The 16,190-nt window shown below is 42.7% G+C and overlaps 1 protein-coding gene across 1 annotated transcript; it reads left to right on the forward strand.

Moving 5' to 3' along the window:
• Positions 1-3,863: 3,863 nt before the first annotated feature.
• On the forward strand, positions 3,864-14,271 carry FANCE (FA complementation group E). Its single transcript, XM_066625803.1, has 10 exons — positions 3,864-4,084; positions 5,021-5,666; positions 7,029-7,073; positions 7,332-7,391; positions 7,653-7,796; positions 10,629-10,752; positions 11,437-11,512; positions 12,240-12,306; positions 12,699-12,824; positions 13,181-14,271. Exons 1-10 carry the CDS (start codon positions 3,864-3,866, stop codon positions 13,283-13,285), a joined length of 1,614 nt encoding a protein of 537 aa, XP_066481900.1. The 3' UTR covers positions 13,286-14,271.
• Positions 14,272-16,190: the final 1,919 nt, after the last annotated feature.

A 16,190-nucleotide genomic window follows, 5' to 3' on the forward strand; every position in this document is an offset into this window, starting at 1 on the left:
CTTATATTATCCCAACTTTCAATATTATCTTTTTAAATATTTCAACCCACACAAGTTTAGAATGAAACTAAATATTTAAATGAAAATGTATCAAAGTAAAAGTAAATGATAGGAGAAGAAAATATACCAGTAAAGAAAGTAAATTTTTTTGTTTGTAGTCTTTGAGAATATCATATCTCCTGCCCTACACCACTGCTGCAGGGCACTATTAAACTGAGTTTGGGATGAGCTGCCAGCTGCCCTGTCTCTCTACCCTGGTCTCACAAGAACTATTTCCCTGTGGTCAAATGATGTTCATAGTTGGCTTATGCAGGGCTTGCAACTGGAGGTGGTGAATCTACTGAAGTGGAAGTCATTAAAAAAAACTTAATGAGCAGGTAAGTGCTTGGTGTTTAGTAAGTTGTACCTCTAATAAGGTAGGGCTAGCCTTTTCTAGGCTGCCAGTAGAGAGGGGAATTGCTGTTGGGGTGTAGAACACAGCCGTCTCTCCTCCCAGATAGTTCATATAAGAGTGCAGATGGGGGGATGATGAACTATAGGCAGGGCCTATGAGAGGAATTTTAGCAAGGGGTACAAAGTTTCTTCTGGGCCCCTTCCCAAAAGGGAAGGGGGGCAATGGGGGAGAGGGGGGCAAAATAGGACGGGAGAGGGTGATGACAGACACAATAGCCTTTGGAGCCCAGATCTACCAGGCTTCTTGATGCAGAGTCCAGGTCTACCCGACCATGCGGTATTGGAAGCTAGAAACAGTAATATGGAAAAGCAAACACGCTCCTAAGTCACCCTAAAATTTTTGAAATATAGAAAATCAATTGCAGAAAATTAGCATCATCGTATTAGTCCCACACTAGAATGAATCAACAGGGGAGGCCTGGCGTGCTGTGGTCTATAGGGTCATGCAGAGTCAGACACAACTGATGAACAACAACAGCAGCAGCAGCAATAATAGATCAAAATGAACTTCGGCAGCTGTAGCCCAACAGCTGGGTCTCTGAGGTTCTATATACTCCTTCATGGTTATGGGATCCATAAGCCAAAGAGCTACTGTAGCAGGTCGGGTTCCTCCCAGATTTGACACTGTTAAGAAGGGTCATGGATGCTTTCCTGGGCCTGGTGTTTATGGTTTGCAACAGCAATTAACATGCTGTTAACATGCATTGCTGTTAACAGCAATTAACATGGCATTATGCACTGGCAGCAAGTTCAGGTGAGATAAGAAAATGTCATGTCCCAGGAACTTTCTGGGCCCTTTTCTGACCCTGGGCCTGGGTACAAATTACCCCCCTCTCCTAGGCCCTGACTCAATGATTATCAGCCTTTTTCATCTCATGGCACACTGACTAGGCACTAAAATGGTCTAGGCATACCACCAGGTTTTTGACAATTATCAAGGCACACCATGCTGCCAGTGGGGGCTCATATCTCCCACTGGCCCTATTAATAAATGACCTTCCACCAAATTCCTGTGGCACACCTGTAGACCACTCATGGCACACCAGCATGCAGTGGCACAGTGGCTGAAAATGGCTGCGGGCTTGACTATAGGCATGTTTGTAACCACCTTGAGCATTCTGGCTTGTGCCTAATTCACTGTTCCCAAAAGAGGAAAAAGTGAGGTAAAGAGGGAAGCTTTCTTTTTAAAACTGAATTAAAAAATTTGAAGTAGTGCTATGAGCCTGAATCAAATAGGGATATGTGTTCTGTGGAACAGAACCTGATTCTTGAAGCATAGCATATAACCTGCAATATGTTGCATTTCCCTCCGTCTTCCGTGTTCACAATTTCTTCTGTAATACTTTTTATGCCGCTTTACTCTTTACCTATTTTTGAGAGCTGGAACTATTGCTAAATACTGGCTTGAAGTGGATGCACTTGGTGACTTCCCCATGTCAGTTACATCAGTCCAGTAGTCATTTTTTTAATGTTCTCAGCCAGTAATCTGGTTCCATTGGAGCTACCTTTATTTTCATAGAAGCTTTACTTGTCTGTAAGCATTCCTTGGTACTAAAGAAATTACCCATGTAGTGAAGGGTGGAATTAATCATAACTATAATTAACTTGAAGGGGTTGAGGAGTGTGCTGAAAAAACTATGCCATGGTTTATTGAATTCAAGGTTGTTTTTTTAACCTGCCTTCATACATTACTAGCCTTGCTCTAATCTCACTTCATTTGGGTGCTGGTCTGACAGTACAATCTTATGCACACTTACATGGACATTAGTTTTTGAGTAAACATGCAGTGCTGTTAGGCTCTGCCATATGAGCTGTCAAGCATACAGAGTGACTAGCTGCAGTTCTAAACATACCTCATGCATCTAATGAAGTGGGTTTTAGTTACAGAAACTGGCAGGTCAATATTTTAAGGTTGCAATCCTACAAAATGTTGCTTGGCAGGAGGAAATTTTATGGAAATAGCAGGGTTTCTCAGCAAGCAATAAGACTGCTGTTGCAGGTTGTCACCTGTCTATGTTGCAACAAACAACTCAATCCTATATCCCCAGCCAGGTGCAGCAGTGCCAAAATTTTGTCCCTTCCCCTGGAGAAAGCCCCTATTTTGCCAGTGCAAACTTGAGAGCCTCTGTCTTGGACTCTGCAGCCTGTCACGGAGGATAGGATACGGCAGAGCAGGGCTCCACTAATCCAACCCCTTCCCACCCCAGTTCCTCCTGCTGCCCCAGAACACCACCTCCATGCCCCAAAAGATCTTTCCACCACCCAGAACTCTTATTGTGCTCTGGGTGGCATCCATCTGGTGCTGGACGCGGCGCTGCCTGTCACTGGGCCAGCACTCCTTACTTGCTAGGTGCCATAAACATGCTTTAGGGCATGTTCAAGACACCTGGCACCAGTGCTCAGAGCCCATAGGACTGGGCTCTCAGGCTGCAATTCTAGCCACCCTTACCAAGCAGTAAGCCCCATTGACTATAATGGAATGTAGGTCTGAGTAGGTATGCATAGGATTGGGCTTCAACAGTGCAATCCTCTGCATGTCTACTCAGAAATAAGTCCCATTGCATGCAGTGGGGCTTAATCTCAGGAAAGTGTGTACAGGACTGTAGCCTCACAGGGCTACCCCCTCCGGGAATATGGAGCTGGCAGCAGTGCAGGAGTTGGCCTGCTACTTGGGGCCGTCTCTCTCCGCTGCGCCTCCGCAGCCCCGAGCCAGATCTCCACTAGCGGCGCCTGCAAACAGCCTTCCTCTCCAGTCAGCGCCGCTGCGCCTCTCGCGCCGCTCAGCAGGCGCCTCCCATGAGCTGGGCTGGGCTGGCCCTGCAGCTGCTGCACAGGCGCGAAGGAGGGCGGGCTTCAGGTGGCGCTTTCGAAACCAGCCGCTCAGCAGGTAAGCGAGGAGTTTGCGGGGAGAGCAGCAGCTGCTGGACAGAACTGCGCGTCCTCCCCTGAGCACTGCTGCTGCTGTGGGCAGGGCCCCCAGTGCGGCACCCTTCTGATGACTCGCAGGAGAGGCACTTTGCACACTGTTGGGAGGGTTTTTTTTCTTTCTCACCGGAAATCGATATAGGGAGCCCGGTCCTATGTGTGTCTACTCAGAAGTAAGTCCTATTACAGTCCATGGAGCTCACTCTCTTGGAATTTCTGTGAAACCCATTTTTGCTTGCTCCACAGGTGTACTTTTTTTGGTCCCTGTTGCATAACTGCAACATTGGGCAGAAGTAGCTTAAGCTGCATCTTATTTGTAATTTTTTGATGTAAACAGTGTGGAGTCCTGAAGAAGGGTCTGTCTTAAAGCATATGGTTGTACTAGGTGACTTTCAGGTATGCTTCATCAGCTCTATCATTTTATTTAGTATACTGTACTTTTTCACATTGCCTTGTTCCTCTTAACAGCACTGATGGTCATCAGCATGGATAGTCTCCCAGTACCTTGGCTCCAGCGGTTTGATAAGTCTTCCCGTCTCCTTCTCTGCGCATTGTCTGGGCCTGGGGGAGCCCTGGCCGCCTTCCGCTTCCTTCAGCGTTCCCAATCCATGGAAGAACCAAGGCAGGGTTTCAACTGGCATATCTTTACGGAGAACTTATGTGCTCAAGAGCCTGTACTCAAAGGGCCTGAGAAGACCCTTGCCTTGTAAGTTGCTCATGTCTTCCACTGAAAACATTTAGAATAGTATGTCTTACTTTATGCCAGAATTATTTCAGTCTTCAAAAATCTGATCATGCAGCATGTGACATGCACTCCACTGTATGGGAGATTGCTCAGCACTAGTAAGAATGTTCTGAGGTGTATATCCTGCTCTTATTGATTGTAGTAGACCCTTTCAGCTGTGAAAGGTGGTCGAGTCAGACCTCTGTGCATGAATAAATACTTGTTTTAGTGTATTAATAATTCTCTGTCAGGAAATCTTTGATATTTTTTATATTGGTATCTGTATTATAATGCAGTGAAACTATATTTTCTTTCTTGCATTACCGCCGTCTTTGCATCAAGGCCTCAAATCCACATTCCTTGAGGAGTTAAGAGACCTTCAGTTGCCCTGCAATGGCAGAACTATACATGTTATGAAATATGCAGAACTATTGCCAAAGATGGTATCCAAACAGTGCCATAGCTCAGAACATGCACTTCACATGCAACAGGCTCAGTTTCAATTCCCAGTTTCTCCAAACCAAAAAGTTCTGAGGAAGTAGGGCTGCCTGAGACTGTGGAATGCTGCTTCTGGTTGGATGGACTGTACTTGGCTAGAAGGATTAATACTCTGGATCAGTGTCAGGCAGCTTCTTATATCTGTATAGCACCTTGTGTTGTGTTGTCATGATGCTGTGTGTTTCCCCCATCAGCCACAGCAAATGATTTGCGATGGGGAAATGCACACTGTCAGGATATGAGGCAAGTTTTCCACGTTGGAGAGACCTCAAAACAGGGATGCCATTTTTGGCACTTATCCAGTCCCTTGTAATTCTTGGTATGCCCTGTAGAAGGAGTTGCACTGTCCATTTTATATCTTCTCTTGTGGTGACTGAGTAAACTTCTGTCTGCTTTTCATCTTCCATGTGCTCCTTTCAGAAAACCGTTATTGCTGCTGCTTCCAGTGTTATGCCAAAGAAATCTCTTTTCCTTGCTGCTTATGATACAGTCTTCAGTTCCAAAAGACTGCCTCAACTGTCTACTTCAGGCCACTAGACAGCAGCCAAGCCTAGACTTATGGGTGCAGAGACTGAGGGACTTACTACAAGCTGGGCTGCAAGATAAGAGCTCTTCAGCATCAGTTCTACTAACAGATTCATGTCACCAGCAGTTGAAAGAACTATGCCAGAAGGCTAGGCCCTCTAGTTGCAGACAAAGTGGTTTAGAAAGAAGACTAAGCTGGTATGTTAAACGGGCAGAACCCTGCTTAGTACCAAGTGGAAGTGCATCAGACACTGAGTCTCTGATTTGGAAAAACAAGGCAGTAACTGGGGAAACTCCGAGTCCTGAAGAGAAGAGGTCTCGCCTGGAAGTTAGTGAATTGGATACAGAACTTTCTGAACCATGTACTGTTCAGCAGGAGTTTAGTATAGGGAATTCACTTGTGAAGGAAGCTTCTGGAAATGAAGATGTCCACAGCCTAGACAACAACTATCATAGTTCTCAAAAGGAGAAAGTAGAAAGGAGGACTGCCAGTCATAGTTCCCAGCAGGACACTGCAGCAGAGATCCCTGATCATATTAAGGTATTACTAAGTTTTCTTATTTTTCTTGGTGAACTGGCACTGCAAATATATGAAACATAATCCTCTTTACTAGCGAGGGCTGGCAGCTTTCATTGTTAGCGTCCACTAAGCAGTATTATCCCGAACAGATGAAACATGCTCTACATCTGCAGGATGTAAGGTGTGAGCTTTAGGGAGGTTGTCAGAAGAACAAATTGTGGAGTCAAAGGGTCTCTTTCTGTTGCTTGGCTTATGGAAATGGGCAACAGGGTTGACAATATGTCTGTACAGTAGACAATATGTCTATACAGGATCTATAAATGTAAGTGGTATAAAATTTCCAATTTTTTTTTAACATTTTGGGGTATGTATGCTGTCATAATGTGGCATGTGTGACTCCTTCACCAACAGTGTGCTGACATCAGAGCCCACACTAGCTCCACCCTCATCCCTGTCTTACTTGCATGCGGATGATGACCAACCCCAGTTGATCACTACTGATCACCCAAAATTTCACAGCAGTTTATACAAATTAAAAATATATCCAATAAAAAAACCACAAAGTAATACAATATTAACAAAAACCAAAGCAATGAGCAATTAAGCAGCAGTTAAACAAAAATCCAAGAGAACATATGGCATAGGGCGTGGCAATGAACAATCGACAGCTTTCAGAAGAGGAAGACTTCTTATACATCTTCAGACAGAAAATATAGAGGAGACTATACAAGCTTTCTTAAGAAGAAAGTTCCAAAGCATCAGGGCTGCTGTCAAAAAGGCCCTGATCCTGATGGAGACTAATTTAACCTTCCTGTGAGATGGAATCTGGATCAGGACCTCATCAGAAGATATCAAGGGCTGGGGAACCTCATGCTGGAAGACACCTTCCCTGAGATGATAGGGGCTTATAAGATAAGAGAATCTGTGTGTCTTGCAGGGATCAAATGCATTTCTATAGGTGTACCCTCAGTTTACTAAGGCCCAATCCTATTCAATCTTCCAGTGCTGATGCAGCCACGTTGCTGCCCTGAGGTAAGGAAACAAATGTCCCCTTACCTTGTGGCCTCCATGGCTGCCCCCCCCCCACTGCAAGATGCAATGTGTGCCCTATTGACATGGCTGCACCAGTACTGGAAAGTTGGATAGGATTAGGCCCCAAGAGTCCTTCATGTTGAGCCCTTGTTTTTGCATTACCCACTTCTTATTCTAGAAATGTAGATCTTATGTGCATCACTGTGAAACATTTCAAAACTTGACTTTAACTTATTTATACAACTATACTTATTATTTATATAGTAATTCTTTTCTTCAGGCTACTTAGACTGATGTGAGGAAAGTAGCTGAGGTCTGAGTGATTTGACTGATTTCTTTCCTGTGTTTTAGGTACATGTACCCAAACTTAAAGAACTTCTAGAGATGCAGTTTGGTGTAAGTATTTGCTCCTGCCTTTCACATTGGACAGAAGGCTGATGTACCTCCTAAAAGACAATTTTGTTCAGCTGGGGAGATCTTTATTTCAGAGACAAACATATTCATAGTCCACCATTCTCCTTTAAAATCACTCAGAGTGGCTAACAAAACATTTTAAAATGACATTAAAACACAATCTGTTCTTTGGTCAGTTTCGTGATCACACCCTCCATTCTCTAAAACCTCTAAAGTGTTCTGTTTTTTAATTCCTTTTAGCTTTCTGATGGGATTGCTCCTCCTGAGTTACAGGTTTTGAATGAATGTAGCCCAAACCAGGTTAGTATGCTACAGAGCATTTACTTTTGTGTAGGTGGCATTTAGCAACCCAATTTACAGTACTTGAAAGTAAGTCTCACTTAATTCATTGGACTTACTCCCAGGTAAGTGTTGTAATTTCAAACTTCAGGATCCTACTGAAACCTTGTAAGGGGAATCCTATTTTTCACTGACTGGGTAGTGATGATTGCAATCCTTTCTTGCAATCTGGGAAATGGATCAGTCCTGGTGATGTTTGTTTCCTTTTTCCTTTCTTTTTAGCTGGAAGGTCTGTGCTCTTTACTACAGCTCTCGGAGCGTCCAGAGAATGAACTTTTGCGGTTCTGCACTTGGTTAGTTTTGCTCTCACCTGATCTTGGATATAGTAATGCAGCAGTTCTTGCTGGAAAGCTCTTCCTGTCACGGGTGAGAATCTAAACAAAGTAAAATTCTGTCCCTGCAACTGGCAGAAACTTCAGAGGTTTGGTTTGTTGCTGGATTTACTGTTAATGAAGGGCACTGCTTTCTCCTGCTTGTTCAGTGGCAAAGGTTTCTAGGTCCACTGTCTTGGAAGAAGCTTTACAGAAGAAATCTCCTTGCTCCTCCTCCTCCTCATCATAACTTGGTATTTATATACCGCCTTTCTGGTCATCGGATTACTCCTCTGACTTTATTCAAGGCGGTTTACATAGGCAGGCATTTCTAAATCCCTCAAGGGGATTTTTACAATCATAAACGGTTCTCTCTTTCAAGAACCACACAACATTTCAGATGGATCTTCCAGGTCTGATCTCACTTCTGGCCTCCAGTGCCTCCCACGCAGGCTGACAGCAGCTCCCACATGGAGGGCAGCCAAGATGTTTCTTCGCTCAGAACAGATGAAATAACTCGACTCAGCTTGTCAGCTGCTTCAAGGTCTTGCCGTTCAGGGAGCTACCAATGTTCTTGAACTGGCGACCTTCTGATGTTATCTTCAGGCTAACGGAGGCTCTATGAGTACCCTCTAGACCAGACCTCCTGCCCATCTAGTGAGACCCTGTGATTTAGAGGGACAAATATTGCTAAAATGAAGCTCAAGTATTTGTGCCCAACCTTAGATGCAAAACTTTACTCCTGAGTAGACATGCATAAGAATGGGCTCTCAATCTTAAGGGCCCATAGTGCCAGCATTAGGTGTAAATGTGCTATAAAGTACATTTACGGCATGCTTGGAGGGGGGAGTGCCAGCGCTGTGCCTTGGTGCCAGCAGGAGGACAACGTGTGGCTGCCAAGGTAAGATAAACCGCTGGGTGGTGGTGTGCCAGGTGGTGGGTGGGCCAGGGTGGAAGGGGGTGGGATCGGTGGAGGTCTCCGCCAGATTCTATCCTCCGTTTTGAACTGAAAACCCTGACACAGGTTCTCCAATCTGTGCCGGCAGAATAGCCAGCACAAAGTCGAGTAACCCCATTGTGGGGCCTGCACCCTTACTTGGGAGAAGGGATGAACATCCCCGTCCTCCTCTGGCCTCTGCAGGGCTGCTGGCTGCAGTGGCAGCCTTTTTGGTGTCACTGCACCCGGTGGCGCTGCAAGGATTAGGATTGGGCTGTTAGTCATGCTTTTAAGAAAGGATTGCAATCTTTATTTGCATATTGTGAATGAGGACCAAAGTAGATATTGCCATGGACAGGTGTGTAATAATTGCCTGATTTAAAATAACTAAATAGCCATAGGAGGCTGTGATCAGGAGAACACATCAGCAGGCTGCTTAACCATACCCCCCAGATATTTGTCTGTTGAAAATTCACCCCATCTGCTTTTCCATTCACTGGGGAGGAAAACAGGATGCCTATAACTCTTACGCTATTGACAGAAAAGCAGATAGGAGTGGAAAATTTTGAGCAGAAAAAGCAACTGGAGAGGAAAGGGTTTAGAAAGTCTCCTCCCCCCCAAATCTCAATAATTCCTCCACTCCTGTAGTTTCAGTTTTTTTTAATTTAAAAAAAACTGGAGACTAATATACCCATGTCATGTGATTCTTCAGTTTCTGAAGTTCTGATATTTCATTCTTTCTCTTGGCAGTCTTGTCTTTAGTTCTCTTCATGAATCTTCTTTCTTTAAAATATGCCTATATGATTTTTAAATGTTAATATTCCCTTTGGGAAATAAAGTGCTTAGGATACATCTGGCCAGGCATGGGAAGAAGATGGACATATATCAGGAAGAAATTATTGGCAGAATGCAGAGAGTGTTCTTTCTTGTAGAGAGCAAACTAAAGAGTGTCAAAGTAAGATGGCTGGATGATGTCCTTGATGGTGTCAGTTTTCCTGGAATGCTGGTTTTGGCCATTGAAATGTATATTTGATCTCTGTTTTATCTGACACTGTGTTTAAGAGTGAGCAAATAATGTAATCAGTGACAATCCCCAGACTGTTCTGAATGATTATAACTACAGACTATTCAAAATGCAATTAATAACAATTACATTAAACTCAGTAGTTCGTCCAGTCATTGTTTCCTACGAGAGGGTCTACAAATGCTGTGACTTGCAGTATCACACATTAGATAGAATTGCATCCTACATCCTATCCCCAGATCCCACTAGCCAAATGAACTGCTGCAATGGTCTTGGGTGCTATTGTGAGTTGTGGATTGTGTGATAGTGTCTGATCTGGTATATCCTCTTCCATCCCCATGTCAACTTCCAACATAAGAGTAAAATAACACAGTCCTACAAAATTGAGGGTCAGAAAAGTTTTTCCCAAACTTTATGGTGGTTTGATATGAATTTGGTGTGCCGATTCAAAAAATGGCATCCGTTTTGCCCTATCATGTCTAGTTTTGGAGATATAGTATAGCCTCATTAGTGAATGGTTCAAGCAGTTTCCTCATGAGGAAGCCATGGTGTAGCCTTCCTCATGAGGAAGCTGCTTGAACCATTCACTAAAGAGGCTATGCTGTCTCTCCAAAACTAGACATGATAGGGCAAAACGGATGACATTTTTGGAATTGGCACCCCAAGTATACCCAGGAATTGGTGTAACATTTAAGGAAGCAAAATGTGTGTTGGCCTGTGTAACTTGAAAGAGGTGTTGGATCTTTTTAGCATACTCTCTCTAATTTAGAAAGACTCATGACTGCCCCTGCCTTCCTAAATATAGGTTTTGTTGACCATACCAAATGGATGTACCTAAATGCCCTTGTGTCATCTTGATATACAGGATTGTTGACAGAATATGAAATAATATTCTCTCTCTTTCTCTGCTGATTTGTGGCATGTAGGTTCTTTTGCTGACTGAGCCAGCCTCCTGGCCACTCACAACTGCCCTGATGATGTTCTGCTCCAAATATGCTCGTCCAGTCTGTTGTACCTTAGTTCCTTCAATTCTGCGGGCTCCAGGGAAAGGTGAGCTCATTAGCTCTGCTCTAATATAAATTCTGTTTGGCCTTGTCTGTTCTGTACTGTGCTGTGGTGCTCAGTTTTTTTTGTGAAGACAGAAATATGCCTTAAACTATTTTAAAAGGGGTTGGGTTTTTTTTTTGCTTTGTCTCCTGTTCTGAGCTTCTTATATTGTTCATCATTGTAATATGCAAAATTCTTTGCAGCCTTACAGTGGGATCCTAGGATAGTAATATAGGGCAACTGTTTTTCTTGGCAACATATGAATACTTGCCCCAGGTCATGCAATACAACAGACATAGCATTTGAACCTAGATCCAAGTCCACCTTTGTGTGAATTTGCTCCCACTGGCTTAGGCCAGAAATTGTTTTCATAGTTTAAGCTTGGACCATGAATACATGATGTTAAAATAAAGAGGCACATCTCTGACCATGTACAGAGAGCCTTTAATTCCCAAATAATCACATATATCTGGCAGGATGCCTGACTTGGAAGACTTCTGACAGCATATTTAGAAAGTAAGCTCTGGAAGTAAAAGACAAGTTCCTTGTAACTTGACCAATTTTTTGGGTTCCATTTGAAGAGAATTTAATCATTTCTCTTATCTATCTGGTTACAATATCTGTATGTGTTCCTTGAACAATACTGTACAAAGGCAACTTTCAAGTCCCTTAGTTTTGCTTTTGCAGGCCTTGAGCAGATGAAGCTAGTGTGCAAGTTAATTGAAGAGTGCTTGGAGCCTGAATATGTGAAACTGGTGTTCAGGTAAATGTTCCTAGTATAATATGAAATGTAATGTAATGTAGGAATTGTATTGAAGTGCATTTTGTTGATAATCCTGAGCACAATTTTATTGAGCTTTTATTTAAATGGTGTTCCCCTTCATTATGAAATCCATATATCTATCTGCACACTGTAACAATGAACAAATTACTTCTCTTATTTATAAAAAAATTAACTAAATTTTGCTAGCTTTTTACAAGGGTATCTTTCATTGTACTTTTAGTTATCGCAACTTCTGTAACCACTCATCTATAGAAAGGCTCCTAAAACTCTTTAGAAGAGACACAGTTCACATTTTTACATATGACTGACTCCTGCAAATTCAAGTATTTGCCTCCCCCCCCCCCCAATGAATAACAGTTTGAATAGTGCGGGTGACTCCACTCACCCTTCTGTTTTGTTTATGTAACAGAGCAAGTCAGAAATGGGAGCATGAAGCTGCTGTTCCCTCAGTTGCCATGTCTTTTAGTTCTTAAACCAACAGTACATATACGTTGACTTCAATGGAGTTTCAAAGATACACAATTTTGGCTCTACACTTTGATCTTGGAACGTAACCCTTACATAAATGCAGGCCGCCTGCAATTTTAATTAGCCACTTGTGGTATAAATCAAGGAAGAGTCATTGTGATTGACACGAATTTCATACTTCAAATAATTTCACTTCTCTCTCCCTCCATTGATCTCTTTCTCCTTTCTACCTCTATAGTCAGATCACAGAGATGCCCTGGACAGAAGATCTTCTCACAGTTGTACATTCTTTGTTGGGGCGACAGGTAGGTCTGTGCATTTTTCTGTGCATCAGTATTTGATGACATGTATTACTTGGATAACTAGAGAATAAAATCTGTTTTCCTCACACCAGTGTGTTGACTGTTCTGATGACTACATTTTTGTCCTTTCTCCCAACATCATAGTGTTTGCCTTGCTGAAGGTGGAAAATGTTAAGAATAGGATCAAAATGTTTTGTGATTTGAGTTTTTGTTCTGTTCATTGGGGTCTCTGACAGGGCAAATTTTTTCCTCTCCAGGTGCCAATTTGACTTTTTACCAGTTTGGCTTGTCTCAAGACTTTCTACATTCTGAACAGTTGCTCAGATTGTAGCAGATTAATTTTTAAAGTAACTTTCTTCCACTCTCCCCTTCCTTTCTGTCCATTCCTTTTTTAGGTGGAGTTGTCTCCTGACGTTTTCAACATATTGGTCCTAAATCTTTGTCAGATGGCTCAAGAGTTTGCCAAGTCGATGCATTATGCCAAATTGGTTTTGACTGTACTGACTAAGTACCAAAGCAGTGTAAGTGATTGTGCTAGGAGCTTTGAAGCATGGTGGGAAATGGCAACTTAATCCCCTGTATACATCCATGGATACATTTCACCCCATTGGTGAAATGGGTTTTTAAAAATACTTTAAGCAAACAATCCTCCCACAGCCCCAAGGAATTAAGAGAAAGGACAAAGTAGCACTATGGATTAGCAGACAAACTATAACTGACCCTTTAAGTGTAAGTCCATACAGAAAAAGAATAGGTTTTGTCTTGCAACTTTTATAGTAGACCTACTCAGCAATTAAGAGGCAGAGTGAGGATGGTGTGGACAGAGAATCAACCTGGGTTTGAACCAGCATAGCTTACATTCTGTTTCTCTTTTCAGATTACATTGTCCCACCAGCATCACTTATCCTGTGCTCTGGACCTCAACAAAACCATCTTAAAGAAGTCTCTTCAGGTTGCACTAAAGCGTTTGATCACCAAATGAAAAGTAGATTTGACTGCCTTCTGTTTGTTGAGAATGCAGGAAGACAACCTTGTTTTTCTTCAGTGCTGGTAATGATGCAGAAAGAATGGAAGCACCTTAGAGGCTGAGGAATCAAATATGAACTTTATCTTCTGATAAAGTATTAACTCTTAATACTAATTTCTTTGACTTAACAAAAACGGCCATTAGAGAACCTGAAGCCTCAGCATTTACATGGATAAAATCAGAGATGAATATCATCTTGGACTGCTGTAATGTAGCATTATTTATATTTTTCATGATTTCTTAAGAAAACATTAAAAATAAAGGGTTATTATAATCCATGTGAGCAGTGGGCATGGTGACTTCCCTAGCTTACCACTACACAGGCTGATGGGCAACCAGTCTCTTAGGCCACCCCAAAATGATACCACTCGGAGGAGGGGAAAGTACACTGGTGTTGACAGATGCAAGAAAAGGAAGGACCAGGTGCAGGGGACATGATACTTCCTGGTTGATCCAATTTCATTTGGAATATAAGAGATGCTGACAGATCAAGGGAAAGGAGCAAAGCAGGCAAAACGGGGAAGGCTGGAGCAAGATAGCCAGCTGTCCCTGCATCAGAGTATAGTATGCAGCGGAAAACAGAGGGTTAGTGAGGAGAGAACTACATAAAATTTAACACTCTCTACCTTCTGTTTCTACTACCTGAGCAAGTAGCAAACAGGAGAGTCAGGAAGCCAAGCAAGCCACAGCAGACAAACTGGGAAAACCTGCCTTTGAAGAACAAAACATCCAACTAGGCTTGAACTTGGCCAACTACCATATTCTAGAGAGCACAAGGTGTATCTGGGTCACTGCCCATAAGGTTGTTACTAAAGGAAGTTGTTTCTTTGGGTCCTTGAGGAGGGCAAGAACACCATCCCATAAAACCTAAGCTAATAACATTGGATAAAAACAGAGGTTTTCAATTTGAAAGGGTTAGTGATTTTTGCGCTGGCTGACATGAATTCCAAATGTTAACTGCAACAAAAATAAACATGTTATCTTCATACTTTGTGGTGTGCTTTTTTTTTTTGAACCTACATGGAGATTTTCTGTTGAGCAAGTATGCTATATCTAAATAGCGTTTAAGAAACAATTGAAATCTTATGTGTGAAAATATGTTTCCTCAAATAGTGTGAGAAGCACAAGGTGGGAGAGGGTTTAATCCAAAAGTGTAAGCTCCTTTGTAGGTTTAAGATGTTTTAGCTAAATGTTCAAAATCTGTACAATATTCGATTAAAATTTACTTGATTGTAAATGGAAATATTTACAGCGGTTTCAGCTAGGGTGATTATAATTATTTATATAGCACCAATCAATGTACATGACTAAGCAAAAACATAGCAAAAACAATTATAAATGTTAAATACTTAACTCTTATAAAAACTTAAGTATTTATAAGAACTTCGAACATCATTCATCTGAAATTATATGAAAGGTGAAATTTGAGATTTGAGTGCTCTTATTTGATGGTTCTGGTATTGTTTTCTTTACACCACCTGGTACATTCTAAACAACCATTTCATCACCAGAGAATAAAGTGGCCATCTGGGATTAAGAGGTGACAAAATGTTCCAAGTCGTGGCCCTATTATTGGAAGGTTTAAGGGCCCAATCCTATTGGGCCATAGCGCTGGCGCTAGGTGACATATATATTTCATAAAGCATGTTTACAGCACCAGAGGAGAAGGGAGCACTGGTACTGGACCCAACACTATCTGCAGGTGAGTGAGACTGCCAGGCAGTGGGGAGGTGTTCTGGGGTGGGAGGAACTGGCCCAGGAGGGGGTATGGGACCGGTGGAGGCAAAATAGCTGGGACAGACTTGAGAGGCCCCATGGTGGCGGCCTGTGCAGTTTCTCAGGGGAAAGAGGCAAACGAGGTCCGGAGTAGAGCTCCAGCAGCTTCCCAACACCCACAGGACACAGTGGTCACCATTTTGTCACAGCTGTTCCTCTGGGTGTCAGGAAGCTTAGGATCGAGCTGTGTCCATGTGCTTGTTCTCTAATTGTAAATATTGAATATTAGATTAAAATGGTCTCACATATTCTTAAAACTTTATGTGCACTTAAAGTTGTGAATGGCATTCACTTTCACGACCACCCCGCTCCTTGAGGTGCTCTCAAATTAAGGCAGCTGCTGGATGGTTGACTAGTCACTGTATAGCATTACATTACAGTTCACTTCATTTTGCCTACTCCCGCAGGAGCAGCAACAGGGGAAGTCTATCACAGTCCATTAGGAGAGGAGCCCTGTGGCAAAAGAAATGTGCAATCTAGTGTGTTCAGGCTGGCTCACTCTCTGGCAAGTTAGCAAAATAGCAAATTTCATGTCCTATTTAGACTAGTTCAGACCTAACCACTGTCACAGAAAGTTTGTTACAGGAAGAAAGCTGATTCCATGCTTGGGAATTAGCATTAGAAAATGTATCTAAGAAAAAGGCTAGTATAATGCTAGTTGTACAAATCGATGGTAAGGGCACACCTGGAGTATTGTGTCCAGTTCTGGTCACCACATCTCAAAAAGGATATAGTGGAAATGGAAAAGGTGGAAAAGAGGGCAACTAAGATGATTGCTGGGCTGGGGCACCTTCCTTATGAGGAAAGGCGTTTGGGCCACTGCAGCCTAGAAAAGAGGTGCCTGAGGGGGGACATGATTGAGACATACAAAGTTATGCAGGGGATGGACAGAGTGGATAGAGAGATGCTCTTTACACTCTCACATAACACCAGAACCAGGGGACATCCACTAAAATTGAGTGTTGGGGGGGGGGTTAGGACAGACAAGAGAAGATATTTCTTTACTCAGCATGGGGTTGGTCTGTGGAACTCCTTGCCACAGGATGTGGTGATGAGAAATGGCATTCATGTGGATGAATGTGAC

This window comes from Tiliqua scincoides, chromosome 4 (assembly GCF_035046505.1).
Source record: "Tiliqua scincoides isolate rTilSci1 chromosome 4, rTilSci1.hap2, whole genome shotgun sequence".
Lineage (NCBI taxonomy): Eukaryota > Metazoa > Chordata > Lepidosauria > Squamata > Scincidae > Tiliqua > Tiliqua scincoides.

What these genes read in the sequence shown, in the direction of transcription:
- FANCE (XM_066625803.1), top strand. Translation starts at nt 3,864, where the DNA reads ATGGATAGTCTCCCAGTACCTTGGCTCCAGCGGTTTGATAAGTCTTCC. An exon ending in CCTGAGAAGACCCTTGCCTT is followed by an intron (nt 4,085 to 5,020) that starts GTAAGTTGCTCA and finishes TGCTCCTTTCAG; the next exon opens with AAAACCGTTATTGCTGCTGC. An exon ending in TTCTAGAGATGCAGTTTGGT is followed by an intron (nt 7,074 to 7,331) that starts GTAAGTATTTGC and finishes AATTCCTTTTAG; the next exon opens with CTTTCTGATGGGATTGCTCC.